Source organism: Telmatherina bonti (assembly GCF_933228915.1).
Source record: "Telmatherina bonti genome assembly, chromosome: 5".
Lineage (NCBI taxonomy): Eukaryota > Metazoa > Chordata > Actinopteri > Atheriniformes > Telmatherinidae > Telmatherina > Telmatherina bonti.
Genome location: NC_136623.1, coordinates 13,717,469 through 13,735,810, shown reverse-complemented (window position 1 = coordinate 13,735,810; position 18,342 = coordinate 13,717,469). Strand labels below are relative to the sequence as shown.

The 18,342-nt window shown below is 37.5% G+C and overlaps 1 protein-coding gene across 1 annotated transcript in view; it reads right to left on the bottom strand.

Moving 5' to 3' along the window:
• Positions 1 to 9,143: 9,143 nt before the first annotated feature.
• nagpa (N-acetylglucosamine-1-phosphodiester alpha-N-acetylglucosaminidase) overlaps positions 9,144 to 18,342 on the bottom strand; it is a 29,397-nt gene continuing 20,198 nt past the window's right edge. Inside the window, exons 5-12 of the mRNA XM_079240201.1 lie at positions 18,004 to 18,112; positions 15,697 to 15,825; positions 15,346 to 15,548; positions 14,575 to 14,622; positions 14,318 to 14,446; positions 13,536 to 13,667; positions 12,261 to 12,342; positions 9,144 to 10,674 (exon numbers count right to left, since the gene is read on the bottom strand). Coding sequence (XP_079096327.1) covers positions 10,419 to 10,674; positions 12,261 to 12,342; positions 13,536 to 13,667; positions 14,318 to 14,446; positions 14,575 to 14,622; positions 15,346 to 15,548; positions 15,697 to 15,825; positions 18,004 to 18,112 — 1,088 coding nt within the window. The 3' untranslated portion in view covers positions 9,144 to 10,418. The remainder of the gene's footprint in view (positions 10,675 to 12,260; positions 12,343 to 13,535; positions 13,668 to 14,317; positions 14,447 to 14,574; positions 14,623 to 15,345; positions 15,549 to 15,696; positions 15,826 to 18,003; positions 18,113 to 18,342) is intronic.

Sequence of the window (18,342 nt, the reverse complement as noted above, 5' to 3'; positions counted from 1 at the left end):
CCTCTTTTTTTGGTTATTATGCTTTTTTTTGTGTGGCTGTTGCGTAACCTTCTTTAAAAGAAATGTTAATATGTCACATTGAACACAGTCTGTGGCCCTGTGGTGCCACAGTGTCACAGCTTTGATTGATGTACAACTGTTCTGTCACATGGAGGAAGTGTAAATTTTTCCAGTTAAGAAAACAAATTCCTGCAAAACATCCATGTGGAAAACTTAGTCACAGAAGCAGGACACACGGATAACATGTTACTCTAGATTTTTCCACTCCCAAATAACAAGAACACACCTGTACCATTCTGACATCACAACAGTGATAACATGTCCCCCACTGCTCACTTCCTGTGTTTTTTTCTTTTCCACCGCGTGTTACATAACTCTCGCTGCATCTCCACACTGTACACAAACCTGGTTTGAAAGTGGGACGGATATTTTTAAGTGTAAGCCTTAAACTACTGCTGTACCAGTTTCAGTTTGGACAAATAAATGATAGTATTATTCAAAAAAACAAAAAGGAACTTCTTGTTTTTAAAAATTTTTTTAAAAGTTTAACCCTAAAGTTTAGTTCCGTTCTTCAGACTGCTGTTACAGCAGTGATGAGTTTATTTTGAGGTTAAATAAACTTCTTTGGAATTCAAACAATGAACACATCTTGCAAGAAAATTCTGTGAGCATCAAAGCTGCTGAATACTGTTTGTCTTGTTCTTTTATAGAGTTCTGTTGTTGACAAGAAACTATAAACCAGTGAGATTACTGGTACTAAACAAACACTGGGTTTGATTTTCAGTCAGCTCCGAACGCTATTAATCTACCAGAGATATTGTAGGAGCATCAAATATGAATTAGTAATCAGCTTGTAAAATTGGTCCATGAAAATAAATAGTTTTGAGTCTTAAAAGCAAAATCAAAGTATTTATGAGGCCTTTATTTTGAAGATGTTTACCTAGTGAAGTCATGTCGCACAGTCCTTTATACACAGTGTTTCAAGCTGGAGATACACGTTTCTTATAAACGGATACTGCGAGCCTGTTAGAAACACAGTGTCCTGTACTGAATGTCTGGTGTTTGTCAGTGTGGTGAAGACATTGTGGGGACATGATCACTTAAGGGGCCAATAAAAGGAAGTTTCTGTGAAGTAAATCATTAAATTCTACGTTTGGTTTGAAGTTACAACAAGGTAAGGGTGATTTGAGGTTAAGTCAATGTGATGTCCTCAGAAGCCATAAAACAAGGCTGTGTATGTTTGTTTTAAAGTGTGTCATGAACACAACACAAGCGATCACTGTTACACATTACATTCATCCGTCACAACAATGCAGAGTCGTCTTGCTTCTGCTGCATTTTATGTAATCTGGTTAATGTTTACAATCTGCTTACAAAAGTTTGTTCTCTGAGTCGACAGGGGTCAACGACCTCACAATGTTCTCACTGATGATGACTCATTGAGTGTGCTGGGAAAATGTTTGTCTATTTGTGCCCAACCTGAAGAGATATTTGCTCCCAATTGGCTTAGAAAATATATGGAAAAGTTTTCTATAATACTATGTTAAAACATGGAGTTATGAAGGTGGGTATCAAAACATTGATGCACTGTAAAAACTGAAATCTCAGTTCTTGGGAAATCATTTTCTTATTTTAAGTATTATACACCTTAAAAGTATATATTTTACATAGTGATATGTATGTATTTTTAATGAGCTAAGTGATCTTTCATCAGAGCGAGAGAAAAGAATTTATTATAGTGACATTTAAAAACAAGATATGTTGACAAAAGTGCCTTATAATTAAAAGAAATGGGTACAAACAATAAAAACTGTGGAGTCAAGTTTGCAAAAGCACTAATAAACATAGAAGAGGTGTTTACTTGTAGCTACTGCAAGTTTGGAATTATAAATATATTAAAAATGACTTATAATTGTAATATAAGTTTTTTTTTCCTGCAACTAAATCTTTACTTGACTTAAAACTTGAACTTTTAGCATTTTTTTCTTTTTTAGCATTCTCAGCCTGTTGTTGGCGTGGAGCTGCTTGCTGTTGCCGTGGAGATGAGCCGTCACTCAAGGTTCAGCTGTAGGTTTGTGGTGTACTTCAGAAGCACGCAGAGAGGAATGTGGATGGGCTGTGTAACACAGGGAGCAACGGGATCATTAACAACACGGCCAGATTAACCTTCTGCATGTAAAACATCATGCAGGAATTTACTGGAATCAGCTGATCTGTTCTCCATTATTTAAATGCCAAAACTGTAGTAAAGCATTGTTGAAGCTTCAACACATTTATTTGGGCTTTACAGAAAATTACCTTTCATGTTTTGTGTTCCAATAATATTTACAGCAAGTTTATTACATGAAACCAGATAATGTGGAGAAACTTTGAGACATCCAGCGAATTGCTGCAGGGAGGACAGTGCCCCCTGCAGCAGGAAAACAGATCTATTGAATCCTTCCCCCCCTATAAAATATTGCTTTTTTTTTTTTTTTTTTTTTTTTTTGCCAGTTCAGTTGCTCAGTTAGTTCTTCCCCTGTTCCGCTGCACTTTATTTCCTGCTATATTTTCATAGCCTCAGCCTCCTCTGCTGATCCCAGTAAGTTTTGCTTCCTTCTTGAGTCAAACCAGGATTATACTTGATGACTGCCACACCTGCATCTTGTTTGTCATTATCCCTCAGTATCCACACACCAGTTTTCCCTTGCTTCTTTGCCAGACCACTGACATTGTTGAGTTTAGTCCTACAGAGTCCTCAGTCTGTTGTTGGCTTCATGCCTCCGGGTTTTTCCTGCCACTGAAGAGCTTCTCAGTTTTGTTTTGCAACTTCTGCCTGCTTTTTGCCCTGAAGACAATTTGGGTCCCCTTCAAGCTCTCTTGACAAGTCTGTCCAAAAATGATCAACTGCCAGAGTTTCTTGTAAAATCCAACATGTGAATGAAACTTATTAGAAGTGAAACTGAAAACAAAACACACACAACATATATATATATATATATATATATATATACTCCTGTGGTAAATCTTAGATCTTAAACATCCCCTTCAACGTCACAAATGCTGCAGAAAATTTGCTTGTGATGGGTCACCTTTCTGTAAACACTTTGGTTTGGAACAACTGAGGTGAGTCAGGTTTGAACTGCCAAGAAGGGAAAAATCCACATAAAAGGGACAATTTGTCCTGACTGTGTTTGGATTTGTGTGTTAAGTTTGCGATGGATACAAAATGTGTGCATCCACATACCTCTGGTCATGTAGTGCCGTTACAAACACAAACAGATATCATCATTCCAATGTTGACATATTTTCACTGTACAGATGAGGAAGCTAAGTGATCTAGACTGGAGGATCTGAGCGTTTTACACCAGACATATTTAGGGTGGAGTGACACTTCATTGCACTATAAGATTTGACATGCAGGACCACAAACACAAACACGCGAGCACACCCAGAGGAAAAATGCAGAGTGAGAGGTGGAGGGTTTGATGAGCTGACAGAAGGCAAACACCATGCAGAAAGCTTACTCTGTAGGAAAGAAAGAAAGTGAATTCCCATGTGTCTTTTTTTTTTTTTTCTTGCCCAGTATAAAGGAAACAATCTCACATAGAGCGTCACATCATTTCACACTGATCTAAGTCAGGGGAGACAACTCACAAATGACATCCTCCTCTTGAGTTGCATCAGCTGAGCTGAAGGAGGCGGGACAATTCCCTGAGTCGAGAGGCCATTGGCTCTGAAAGTCATGTCAGTTCTTTGCTGGCTGCTCATAAAGTGAGTTAATAATAGCTGCAAAGTTATAAAACACAGCTTGCTCCTCCTCTTTGAGAGGAACTTCATGAAGAAAGTGAGGCATGACATTAAAAGCAAAAAGTTTAGCTGCATGTGAGTAGTTCAGCTGTTGTACAAAACGATGTGGATGTGATTAAATAAGCAGGAGAAATGCAGATCCAGACAACAATGGAGTATTTGAAAGGTAGCAGGAAGTGTTACAGTTTAACCTGAAAATGATTGGTTTATTTTCATTTAATTGTGAAATATTTAAATACACAGATGGAAGTACTTGTACCAAACTGAATAAAATGAACCAAACAGATGGAGGTTGATGCACAAGAAAAATACACACACGCTGGCAACTTTGTTACCCATTTTACTACTTGTTAACACATGTAACTTACCAGCCAAACACAAGACAGATACTCATTGTGTTTAAGTGCGTAGCCATGTTCAATATGACTTGTTAAAGTTCAATCCAGGCATCAGAATGGACAAGTAGACAGATTTAAGAGACTTTGCATATGGCACGATTGTTGGTGCCAGAGGGGCTGGTTTTATATTGCAGAAAGTGCTGATCTACTGAGATTTACTTGCACAAGCCTTTATGGGGTTTACAGAAAATGGCCAGAAAAGGAGAAAATATCCAGTGAGCAGCAGCTGTCTGGATGAACGTGCCTTGTCTAGGTCTGAGGAGAATGGGCAGACTGGTTGGAGGTGATAGGAAGGCAACATTACCTCAGTTATTAACAGGTTTTAACCAAGGCATGAAGGAAACCACTTTAAACCTTAAAGCGTGTTGAAGTTTGGGCTAAAGAAGCAGAGGACCACAGCAGGTGCCACCTCTGTAGCCTACGAACAGGAAACTGAGGGTACAATTTACACGGGGTCACTAAATCTAGACAATAAAAGGTTGGAAAACGTTGCCTGGTCTGACGAGTTTACATTTTCAGCTACAACATTTAGATGACAGGGTCATAAAATCATAAAATCATGGATGTATCCTGCTTTATGTCAATACTTCAGAATGCTGGTGGGCATGAATGGGATGAGGTTCAATGTCTTGGGACCCTTAGGACCACTTATTACCAATGTTGAACACTTTAAATACAGTAGTAAATACAGTAGTTTACTTAAGTATTGATGCTCCCCATGTCCATGCCTTTATGACCACAGTGTACCATCTTCTCAAAGTGACTTCCAGCAGAATATTGCACTATGTCACACAACTCAAATCCACTCCCAATAGTTTTTTCTAAAAGTGACACTGAGTTCACTGCACTTCCAATTGCCTCCAGTCACCAGATCTTTATCTAACATAGCTGTTGAGATGTGGCGTAATGCGAAATTCTCATCATGGAAGTCTAGTCAAAAAATCTGCAGCAACAACGCAATGCTGTCATGTTGATATGGGGAAAAATCTGCAACTATACTACTAAGAATTAAGGCGGTTCTGAAGGAAACTTGGGGCTCCGACCCCGTACTAGCAAGTCTTAGCTGATAGACCGCCTGGTATGAGTATTCAGTCATTATTAGACATCATCATTCATACATGCAACATTTGACTGAAGAGTTTTTTTTTTATATTGTTTAAATAGCACAGTTATTTAAATTTTTTTTCAGTTCACTTATTTGGGAAAAAAAAAAATTAGATTATTCACATCTACTAAAAGTGACTCAAAATTCTTTCAAATTATAATGAAACTGAACTTTAATTTAATTCAGTTGTTTTTTATAGCTCAAACCTGCAACAATGCGGTAAAACCACAATTATCAATGAGCAAGATTGGAAAGCTTAATTTGAAAAGCTGCCATTATTAGTATTGAACGTGGCATGAAAATAAAAGTCACAAACGCCAAATGTTCCTTAATGCAGCATATGACTGTATGCATTGTCACACTAGTGGTCATTATCAGGATTCAACTACTAATCTTGTAAAATATGCTGACCTTCATGGGAGAAAGACTTCCTCTACGTCCACCTTAACATCTAGGATTCCAGCATAACACACATTTGTGTGTACAGTAACCTACATTTCCTTTTGCCACGTCTGGAAGTCTGGGGATAAAATAAAAGTGTTGTTTGCATTGGCACTAAAACCTTTATAATACTAACAATCATTTAAAGAAGAATTAAGTTATAATGTTGATCTAACATGAGCTTATTTTGGCTTTGCCTTTAATTTTACAGTAACTTAATCTTCACAAAGAGAAGTTAGACTGCTGAGGGGCCTAGGGTCACCTCTGAATCTGCTCGGTGCAGTGAGACAAATCCCTTTAATCCTGACAGGAAACATTCCTCAGACACATCATTAAGCTTCAGTTAAGTTTAAAAGAATCACTAGCTTTAGCTGAAATGACAGGAAACTGGAAATCCTAATAGGGGGTCGTCCTTTGTTCAGTGTACCCTCAGGTTCAGTGACTTTTGCAGAGAAAAAGGAAGCATAGATTATTTGTTTGAAAATCGAGGACACTGACATTGTAGATACAAGCACACGTAGCTTAATAACATTGTATTAATAAGAATGCTTAATAACAACGTACTAATAAGAATGGGTCGCACCTATGACATTTATTTTCATGTAATAACATTTTTATCACCTCCAGCTGGTCCAGAATGCAGCCTGTCTTTTAACAGGTAAACATAAAGTTGATCACATCACTCCCCAGATTTGTTTTTAATACTTGGGTCTGTGTTTGTGTGGGATTTTAAATTCTTTTGCTGTACCTCTAGCCATTATATTAGTATTCTCATGGCATCTTGTATCTTTAGATTTATCTTTACTGTTTTTAAGTTTTTATTATGTTTCACGTTGTGATGCACTCTGGTTAACCAATGTGTTTTAGATGTGCTTTATAGATGACTTGACTCGACTTAACCCCTTAATGTTTGAATGTATTTACAAATATATCTAAAAAAAATATTAAAAAGAAGAAGTCTGAAGTAAAATACAACTAAATATTAGATAAATAAATAAATAAAATAAAGGTACATAATAAATAAAATGGTGTAAAATAAATATATAAAAAAAAACCTGCAAATTGAATCAATTAAATAAATAATGAATATTCAGAGGTTTGTCACTTGCTAATAAAAATGATAAACCATCTCTAAACGTACGCATCAATAACGAGAATACAGGCTCTGTAAAGACAACTAAATGCAACAAATGTGAACACACCAGTGATACACAAGTTTAAATAAATAAGATAAACATATGATGCAGGAGGATCAGAGGATGCAGAGGTGTAAAAGATTTGGGAAACAACATTCATACACAGCACCATGAATCCCTTTGAGAATTTAGCAAAAAAAAAAAAGATACTGTATGAAACGATGAGTTGCCATCTGGAAAAGCAACATAGAAAATTACCTTTATGTGTAGTCTGGCTTGGAATAAAAAAACCCAAAAAACCTTGAGGGATTTTAAAGAAAAAGCGCAAGTAAACCCCTCCAGCAAAGAGCAGCTGTGGCAAACAGCTTCCTAGACATGTGTATGAGTCATGCCCTCCAAGCTGAGGAATAAAAGATATTTGCATCTCAGTTATGAAGTTTTCTGACTTCTGCTGCACCGACTTTCTCACGTGGGGCTTGCACTTTTAATTTGTGAACCTGTGCATGAAAATATGCAGCTACACACTGTACTCAAACAATACAAACACATACAGGTACAGATAATCAATATTTCTCGCCAGTATTCCGGACCGCTGACAAACGGGGATATTTTTCTTAGCTTGCGGTCTCAATTTATCCTAAAAATATTTCCATTTTGTCAAAGAAATGTTGGTGTGTTGAAGAACTGATAGTTTGTGACCAGCATTCTTCAGACGCTTCATAGACGCTCGGATTCCTGCAGCTCTTCTGTGAAAAACGTGACATATCTGAGCTGTGGGGGGAGGTTTCTTCGCTGAATATTTCGCTGTGCATATTTGCATGCAGACTGTTAGTCAAACTGTAGAGAAACATACCTGCAGGAACTGATAATCTAACATGGATACTTTAGCCCAAAGTTTCACCAGCTCATGGAACCTCAAAGTGGAAATAGTTTCTTATTTATTTGACAGGTTTTTGGTCATATTTTCTCCAACCACCCACTACTTACTGATATGACACCTAATGAATTGAATAAACTGCTATTATCAATGCATTTATTGTAGTTTTTCAACAACAACTTAGCTGTTGCATAAATTCCCTGCAAGCTTAAATTATTTTATGACTGCTTGAATATACTTTATTACTTTTGCACGGCAGTGATCGAATATATATATATAAAAAAAAAAAAACCTACAGAAGATCAAATATTTTAGGAGTTTCTGCAGCTTGTACATGAAATGCACATTTAAATGTAATTTAGCCTTTAAACACTCAAGTTACTACTGAAAAAAACAACGTAAGAGCCATCAAGCCGTCCAGAGCACCAAATGTGCAGCTCCAACAAACTGCCACTCAACAGACATGCCGGTGAAGTTGGAGTCACCTCTGGGTGAAAGTTCAGCCTCAGCTGACACACATCCAGCTCCAGTGTGTGCATACTGGAGTGTCCTTGAGGAAACAATGCTGCAAATGTTTAGTCAGTCTATGAGGAAGAAAGACCACAAAATGATCCGAGAAACACTTTTTGAAACATGAAAAATAAAATGGACTAAATCTCCTTGAACAGTGGAGATCAGCGTCGAATACATTTCACAGCCTCAACATGATCCAGTAAATTCTTCACATCATGTGTGATGGCCAGTGCAAAGTTATGTGAACAGGATTATGACATAAACCCTGATCATAACTATGACAGTTACTAATCTTTGACTTCCTCACAGCGTTGTGCACATAAAGATGAGGCAACTAATGAACTATTATTGTGAAGCAATAGCAGTGGTTTACGGAGTACCTTGCTGAAATTTTTCATTCCAAAAGAAAATATTTTGACAAACAGATGGATTTCCAATAAATTCAGTTAAGATCTTTTGCAATTATCCCAGGATGATGATGATCTCAGACTGTAGTGAGTGTTTAGCATCAGTCTGCTACCACGCTTAATGCCACCATAAATAAAGACTACAGTACCAAAGTAGTCTGATCTAACAAGCAGAGATTGTGAGAAAAAGAAACCTTCTCATGCCCCTTTCTATGATCTTATACAAGTTATACATTTGCCCCGTTAGTAGTAGTGATGTAATAATATGAAAGAAGTCGTATGTGCGTATTGGTTACATTAGATTTCCTTAAGTTCAACTGTAAGTCAATATGCAGGTGAACAAAACAAACATCACGATTCCTGACATTTCGATTTATTTTTTATTTTTTGCAGGCAAAAAGCACCTGCAAGACTTCAAGTGTCAGGTGACTTAGAAATGCATCATGTTAGGTATTGCTTTTTGCATCAACCCCCCCCCCAAAAAAAATCTTGATTTTTTACAAGTTTGACTTATTTGTACATGAAGGTTCAAACAGACCAAACATCTGAAAAGCATGAAAAATGTCCTTCGTGTTCATCCCCTTTTGGAGTTATTTTACATTCAGACATGCAGCCAAAAAGATAAACAGTCAAAATGCTGATGAGAAACCTGATAAAAGAAAACAAAAACAAAACACTTGATGTAGTTTGCTTTGAACGCCGACATTCGTGCAGTCAAAGTTCATCAGATTACACGGCACCAAGTTGAGAGTTCATCCTATGTGAGTGTGCATAAAAAAAGTAAACTGCACCTGGGACTGCCTGAACTCTTTGCACTTAATGAGTTTTAACAATGATAATGTTTTGTTTCAACAAGTTTGCCAAAAAACATTTCATTTTACAAATAAAATAATTTGATAATTTGGATTTTGGGCCAAGCCGTGGAGCAGATCAGTTTAAAAAAAACCCAAAAAAAACAGGTCAGTCGCAGGAATTTATTTAGATCTTTCTTTATTTTAGTGCTTCTCAGGAAAATATTTTAACCTGAGATGATTTTAATTGGTCAAAAGATTGACAGATACAATTCTGAGTTGTAGTCCATCACATTCTATGTAAGACACTTATAACGCTACTGTTAAGTTTTAAGATAAGTTTGAAGTTTTTAAATTCTTTTTAATACTTTAAGATACCCTGTTATTCGTTTTTTTTTATTTATATAAAAAAAAACAAAAAAACAATACATACATCAGTGGCATCTGTGTAACAGTATTTCTAACTCAAACCTGCCTCCAAAGCTTATAAATAACTTTATGCATGTGCTTTGGCTGCTGAGGAGATCCTGAACTCACTTTGGTTAGTAATCACGCTTTAGGCACTGCACCATTGGTTACCATGGTAATCCAGAAAAGCTGGGTGAACCCAAAAGATGGTTGAACTACCCATAAAATACTTTCTAACATAAATTAGGGCTCACAGTTCATCATTTTATGTGAAACAGTTTTTAAAAAACCGTATCGTACCTGAAGCTGGAATGGATCCATGACAATGATGACAAATCTTTGACTTCTTTCTATTCATTTCCTTTGGCTAAAAAATCCATAGGCTCTGGAAATCTCTGTCACTCTGATGCGATCTGTGCTGTGCATATTGTGCTTTCTCTTGCTTCATTTGAGCAGGACTACTGATAAAAATATTGTTATCAAAACTGGAAGCATGTCTCTTTGTGCAATGACAGCATTCTCCTTGTGGCGTTATCCTCCATCTTTCTGGCAGCTACAACCTTCCTGGATGTGGCGGAGACCAGATTTCATCCTGAGAGTCTGAATCTTCTGCACCAAAATCCCCATTCAGAGATTTCCCAGCATTACGTGGAGCGGCTCCATTGATGTCGGTTAGTGGCACGTAGGAGTAATCCCGACGTTCAGGGAAGTGGGAAATCACAGAGCTGCGACATGCTTGTACAAGGTGAACCATTATGCTGACTGACAGAAGGAAAGCCAAGGTGAGGGTGATCAGCAGCCAGGTTAGCCTGAGAACAGAAAAAGTTTCAGAAATATGTTCATTTTAAACTGTCCCTTAGTGACTAAAACTAATGAGAGGGGGATGTGGTGACATGTAAAGGTACTGAAATCCAAGTATCATCCTGGGGATATTTAAAAATGACACCAATTACTGTGAAATTATCTTTAGTGTTGCTCGAGTGTAGCTAAAAATGGAGTACTTTGGCTCCGAAAGTGTTTGTAAACACGCTAACTTTCAATAAATGTTGAACACTAAACTGTTGCTTTCTGCATGAGAAGAAAACTTATAAAAGTCCTTTTCTCCTCTGCCTTTACATGCTATAAATACAGCATAAGTACGTTTCATAAAAGGCAAGTCAAGATTAATTGTATCGCACCTTTTGTGTACAAAACAATTCAAAGTGTTTAACATGAAACAACAAAAGCATCACAGAAAAAAAAAAAAAAAATAGTAACACACATCCAGACAGAGAAATCAGCCATCAGGGGGATTTGAAAGTGTGAAAATGCTGAAAACTGAATAAATAAAAATAAATATTTGTTTTCTTCTGGTAGAAGCTCAACCATCTTTAGCTTGATTTTTCACAGTCGAAATGACAAAAATGGAGACAGACCCGACTACTGCAACATAGTTGTCCAGTCGCTGGGTCAAGTGGGGGTGAAAGTAGATTTAGGAAAGTTGCAGATAATGAATGACACCCATTTCCAGGCACCCCTATCTGATGTCAGACTGGTTTCAGAGGTTTCCAGTGCCTTCTGGTCATCCAAAATATTCATACAGAACATGAATAAAGCAAACACAGCCAGTGACTGATTAATCAAAATTCTTTCAGATGATGCTCAAAGAATATTCTTTATCTAATTGTGCTTTTTAACATATGAAACCAGACCACCCACCCAATAGGGCTCTCCAAAAACCTTAGCAACCACTAACAATCCCTAACTTGCATGTGAAAGGTAAGGAGGCTAATGAATCCGTCCCGTCGACAGAGCCACAACCTCGTTTACATGGAAAGGAAGGTCTGAGGAGAAGAGAAAAATAGAGAGGGGGTGGGGGTGGGGGGGTAAGGACCTGGACTGTCTCAGAGCCGTCCTCTTTACTAGACTGTCAGAGCAGAGGACAGGACTGTTGTGTTCAGTATGCTTCATTACATATCTAACATCAAACTGTGAAATGTAGCAGCGGTGTTTGCAATTTCTCAGCATCTTGCAAATGTCTCAGTTTAAATGAAGAGGATTTGACACGTTTATTTTATTTCTATTAAAGTTTTGTAAGCTTCACGTCGAGACGGAAGTTTAACTTTTCCAGCTGTGGTCTAAATTTATATACATCTGGCAGACAGATGGGGAACATTTTCTCTATCTGATAACATTGGAGTCTTTATTTTTATGTCAGCTGGGATTTATGCGAGGACGATGACAGATAAAATCTTTCATGACTTTTCTTTTCATCCATATTTGTCCCATCTTGTTGTGTCACAGGTTAAAGTTAAAGTAAGAGCAGAAACTGCCCGTAGCAAATGGTGAGTGTGTGTATGGACAGCGGAGGTAAAAGGTTAGATGACATCGAGTTCACGTGACCTTTGCCACTTACTCTGTCAGATAAGGCTCCTTTTTCTGAGCATCTTCCTCCTGTTTCCAGTGAGAAAACATCTGTTTGGCCAGGCAGTGTCCAGCTATGGAGAAAAGAAGGGGAAATGAAAAAGAAAACGCACATTAACCACGGCAGCTTTAGGTTTTAGGCTTATTTGTCAGCTAAAATGTTTGCCGATTACACAGCTGGGAAGAAGCTATCACCACCACACGAGAAAATTTCAACCAGTTTCATTAGAAAAAGAAAATAAAGCCATCGAGTGAATTAGACTCAGTGAAATTCTCATGAAATGAACTTCTGTAATGTTAGCTTGTTCCCCTCTGAGCAGAAAACTTTTGTCAGCTTTGTTTGCACTTCATGAAGTAGGCTGAGCACTCTTTCACACATCAAATAACAGCTGATGGTAAAAAACTCTGAAGCATCTGTTTTCTAATTTTCCAGCAGATTCAGAAAATCAGAAAAATAATATACTATAAAGTTAGATTTTCTGTTATTTACATCTCTGACTTTCATTTTTCTGTCCAATTTGATAAAGTTATGATTCTTTTAAATCAAATGGCAACACTTTTCCACCCTCTTGCACCCCTGGGGATTTTTATGTGGGTATTGTTCTATTTTTCTCGCTTTGACCTGGTTAATGATCACCACGATAGACTTTACCCCCTCTGCAACAGTCAGATAATCTCGGCTCAAATTACAAAAAGCACTGCCACTGACCTACAAAACCCAGAAAAAAAAAAACTTGGCTTAGTTTGTGGTTTCTCTTTCTACAAGGGGTGAGAAGGTTTGTGTGTCCTTGATAAGAACTAACAACATGATAAAAATAATAAAAACAGGATAAAAATTCTCATATGTTGTATGGAATATATTTTATTTAAGAGCAGATTGTATTAAAAGGTCAAATTTTAATATAGCTTTCAGTATAAAGCTTTGGTAGCAGATGTGTAGCTAAGTAACATTTCCAGTTCTCCCAGCTGAGCTGGCACAATGCTGCTCTGTTTAGACCGACAGCAACAGAAACAACATTATCTTTACATCGACTCTATGCAAATAGAGTTTTCCACTTGCCATATGGAAGCATGCACACATGCAAAAAATGTAAAACAGACACAACCACTGATTGTGTCCACATTCAGAAGAAAAAATTCAACTGCAGATTTTTTTGTTAACCCTTTCAGGTATTGGTGAATGAGAACAATGTGTCATTTATATTTGGCCTAAACAAGGTATTCATGAACATTTGGGTGCAAAAAGGGGTTTAAAATGTGTTTGCACCTCTGTGTAATGTGTAGTTGCTCTTTTCTGGCATTGTGGCATTGCAGCTTCCTGTCTGTGGGTCACATGGACACAGGTCATCACACTGGCACTCCTGAGCGCATGATAGACCGAAGAAACCCAGAGGACACACTGGCAGAAAGAAAAAGGGAGAAATGATCAAATCAGATGACATATTGTTTTATGCTCTACGAAAGACCAGAACTATTATAGTGTCACCGAGTTATTTCATGTTTCATCGCTTCATATTGAACGTTTGCTTAAGAATGTTTTAGTGCCATTAAGTTAAAAGAATTTAACAAGTAATTATTTCATTAACCCTTTATGGGGAAAATGACTTTGTTTTCACTTTGTTTTCTTTCATATTCAGCATGAAATTTTTTTTTGGTTAATGTAACAACAGAATGGAGGTCTTGGAACATACCAGAAATTTGTTAAAGTTTGTCATTTCAAGGTATTTCGTTGAGTGTAATTAATATTATTAATATGTATATGTAATATTTTCACTACAGTTTATCTATTCTGTTCTTAGTTACTGCAGGTAACAGTAGATGTGGTATTTGCTGACGGTGAGGACTAAACTCAATAAAAAAAAACCCATCCCAATCTGTCGTCCCAAAAGGTGGTTATAGATTAATCATCTCTCCAAACAAACCTCAGTCACATAGTAAACATTTAAAATGAGATCTCAGGCAGAACACATTTTAGTCTTCTATAACACACAGAAAATTACATGTGGTGTTAAGAGGCCTAAATGGCGATAAAAGATAATATAGCTCTACCTTGTTGACAGGTTTCACCCTGGAAACCAGGAGGGCAGGTGCAGCGTCCGTGAACAGGGTCACAGGAACCACCATTAATGCACAAACAAGTCTGACTGCAGCCGTCGCCATAAAAACCCGATGAGCACTCTGCATGGAAGAAACAAAGCAACATGCATTTACTGAATGAATTAAACCGTGTTGACACCAACACTGACATCTATCAAGTTATGCACATACAAAAGAAAGTACCGATTAGCAAGTTTATGTGTGTTTACCTTGACTGCAATTCTTTCCTCTCCATCCAGCATCACACACACAGCCATCTACAAAACAGCACGAACACGTCACAGGACATGTTGTGTTACTATGTTACATTAAGACTTTTTAAGACGGTAGAAGCAGCAGCATAGTGGGGAAAGACTGTTTCGAGTAAAAATTAAAAAAAAAATTGGGTTTGTTTCAATTGGTAACCGTAAGTAATGTCATGCCGAGCTTTTTTTTTTTTTTTCTCGAGCAATGATAATCTCGCTTTTTTTCCCCTTCCTCGAGAACTCATTCTCGACACTGAAAAGTACAAAAAGGTGGAAAAGAAGAAGACCTTTTCACAGATAAAACAGGTTCTTTTTTAACAAGTTGACCTGGCTGGGCAAAAAAACACACCAGTGGAGTCCAACGATACCAACAGTGTTAATACAAAATAATAAAATAAGGAGACTGACATTTAAAGAAACACCAGACTTGCCCAAAAAGTAATTAAAAACTTGGTTTATGAGAGCCTCGAGAAGTGCTATAGAAGTGTAAAAAGAGACTCCTGGTGAACCTCTCCCATCAAACTTTAGCATGTCTGTCAGCACTCTCCAGACAGTTAGGAAGTCCGAAGCACAGCTGTCACCAAAGCAGTCACTAAAAACTGTGTCTAATGTTTCAAGTACTAATTCAAAGCAGCAATTTAAAGCTTTTAGGGTAAGTAAATGAAAAATTAACAATTAGAAACAACAAAAAATGCTTTTCTTCTTTTTTATCAACTTGTCCATCTTCATCCTTACTGGGAGTGCAGAGGCCATGGGGTCTGCAGGCAGACTGACAAACTAGAGAGTCGCAGGCGTCCCCCTGCCAGCCTTGATGACACCGACAGTGTCCGTCCACACATTCACCGTGCCCGCTGCAGTTTGCTGGCTGACATCGTCGTTCATGGACACACAGGATGGTAGAGACGTTCCTGCCACAGCGCCACCTGTCATCTGGTTTGCTTAAAAGTGGATAAAAAAGGGAGAGAATAAGGACATATGTCTGAGAAATCCGTCATTTCCCATCTCAGCTCTTTTCTCTATATATCAGCCCCAAAATGAATCTTTCACATGGAAAATGTTGTATATGTGAGGGATTCGCTAGCTCACCAGTGATCTGAAGGATAGCTCGCCAATGAGCCATTAACCACATAGGTGGAAGACCCGCCTCCATCCAAGTTAATAGCATTGATCACTCCGTACTGTTTCAAAAACTCAGCCAGCTGCCAAAGATTCATCCTGTGTTGACAGAAAACAAAATTAAATAATTAGAGATTAATGGTGTGATCAGAAAAAATGTTTTGTAAAATTGGAGTAAGAGAACACAAAGCTTTTCAAACAATCAAATGGGACCAACAAAGAAAAACAAACACCTAATGCAGAAAAACAATAACAATGTTAAATCTCAACTAGAAAAAAATATTAAATATTAAATAACTACGACAAATTGCAGGCATTAAGTTTATGGTTAGGAGCTGGTCTAGAAGGAAACTTTAATCCTAAAGTCAAATTAAAGTCTAAGGGCTGCATAACAGAGCATATACATGCCTTAAAATGATCATTATTTAGGACTTGTTGTACAGAGACAGCACTAATATTGATCATGAATTCATAATGAAGGATTCATAATTAACTCATCATTAAGGAACTACCACAGTCTATGCTCAGCGCAGGATTCCTACAGTCAACCATTTAAGACTGTGATGCATACAAGCAACAATGCAGCTGCAAAAGCATCTCCTACTTTACATTTTCAAAACAGCAGGTTTGTTGTTTTTAGGGGCAGAGGGCCGGTGTCCGAGGTCACCGCTTGGTTCGAGTTCACTTCGACATATTTTATTGAGCAGGTGGTGACCTGATATTGACTGGAGATATAAAGAGGGCGGCAAATATGCTCAGACATGACAGAACATTGTACTTTTCATGGCCAGATCATTAATAACAAGACATTCATCTATTGAGTTGCTGCAAGGTTGCAGGGTCACTGCTCTGAGGGTGAAGGAAAGTTGGATCAATGCAATCAATTTGTGGAAGGACCTTAAGTGGGCTGGGGTGACATTAGCGTGACAGGGTGAGTTCATCACACAAACTGGGTCTTTAAAGGTTTAAAGGGCTAAAAAGAAATCCTTTCATTTAATCCTAGTTGACCTCATCCACTGAGATGTGTTGTTATTCTCAAGCTTAAATGTTTTTTGAGGACATTTGTCAGTTTTGGTATTTTTCCCATGAAGAAAACATCAGCTGGTCGTCTCGGTGTTTACTGTTCTCTTCCACTGAATTTGTTCATTTAACATTTTACAAAGTAAAGTTGACACTTCTGGAAAGAACTGAGATGACATGGAGATAAATGTTGTGAAATGAAAATGTTTTGTTGCAGCTGAAGGACTTTGAGGCCACATTTTTTCTGATGTCACAGCAGTTTTGTATTGGTCTTTTTCTTTTTCAAAACAGACTGGTTTTACAACAAACCAGGAATAGCCTTGAAAGCAAACAAGCAGGCTGAACATCATTTGTGAATTTAAATGCCAACTCTTGAGTTTCCATTTGTTTTTCATAAAACAAACAAGTATTTTTCTTTCAACCTGGTAACTTATACTTAAAGTTGAATAATAAAGCATGTACAAGTCTGTTTGCAGGAATTGGACACAGATATTTTTTTTCTGATATCAAATTTAAAAACAGTTCTTGCACAGATTGTTGCTTGGAAGAATCTTTTTATACTCTGTAAAAACTCTGTAAAATAATTTCCAGGAATAGCTACACAGCTTTTAAAAATGCATGTTTTTAGATTAAGATATTTTGCATTTGTGGAAAAAAATGCATAAAAACCTGGCATTTTACAAAAAACTTGCAATTATTTGCAAAAGGTGGCTCAAACCTTGAATATGATTTGTACTTTATGTCTAACAGAGTCACTTTAAACTTATAGTCACTTTAAACTCTCAGGAGGCAGACAAAGATTCACAACCACTTATAATGTTTGTTGACAGGATATTTACAGAAAGCAGCTTTCAGCTTGTCTTTATTTCATCCATTCATTCATTTTCTAAACCACTTAATCCAATTCAGGGTCGCGGGGAAGCTGGAGCCTATCCCAGCTGGCTCTGGGCGACAGGCAGGGTACACCCTGGACAGCTCGCCAGTCCATTGCAGGGCCACACAGAGATATGAACAACCACTCACGCTCACACTCATTCCTAGGGGCAATTTAGAGTAACCAATTAATTTAGAGTAACCAATTAACCTAACATGCATGTCTTTGGATGGTGGGAGGAAGCCGGAGTACCCACGCATACACAGGGAGAACATGCAAACTCCACACAGAAAGGCCACTGACCAAGGATCGAACCAGTGACCTTCTTGCTGTGAGGCCACAGTGCTAACCACTGTGCCACCGTGCAGTCTTTATTTCCTTACCCTCTAATTTTTGTTTGTCCATCAATATGAAACAGGATCAGTCTTCCCTCAGCGTCGTGGCCCACTGCTGTTCTGGCTGACACCACATCAGTAAAATATCGCAACAGACCTGCAGAAAAATGATATGATATAAATATCAAACTTTATAAGAAACATCTTGGGTATTTGTGCAATAGCAGTGCTACATGTGCTTTAATTGACCAGAAACTGCATGTAAAGATTAATATAGATCAAAGCAAAATGAAACTTGTTGGAATAACAAAGAACTTATGGATCATTTCTCAAAAAAAAACCAAAAAAAAAAAAAAAAAAAAAAACCATATTTGAAATATAGAAAGT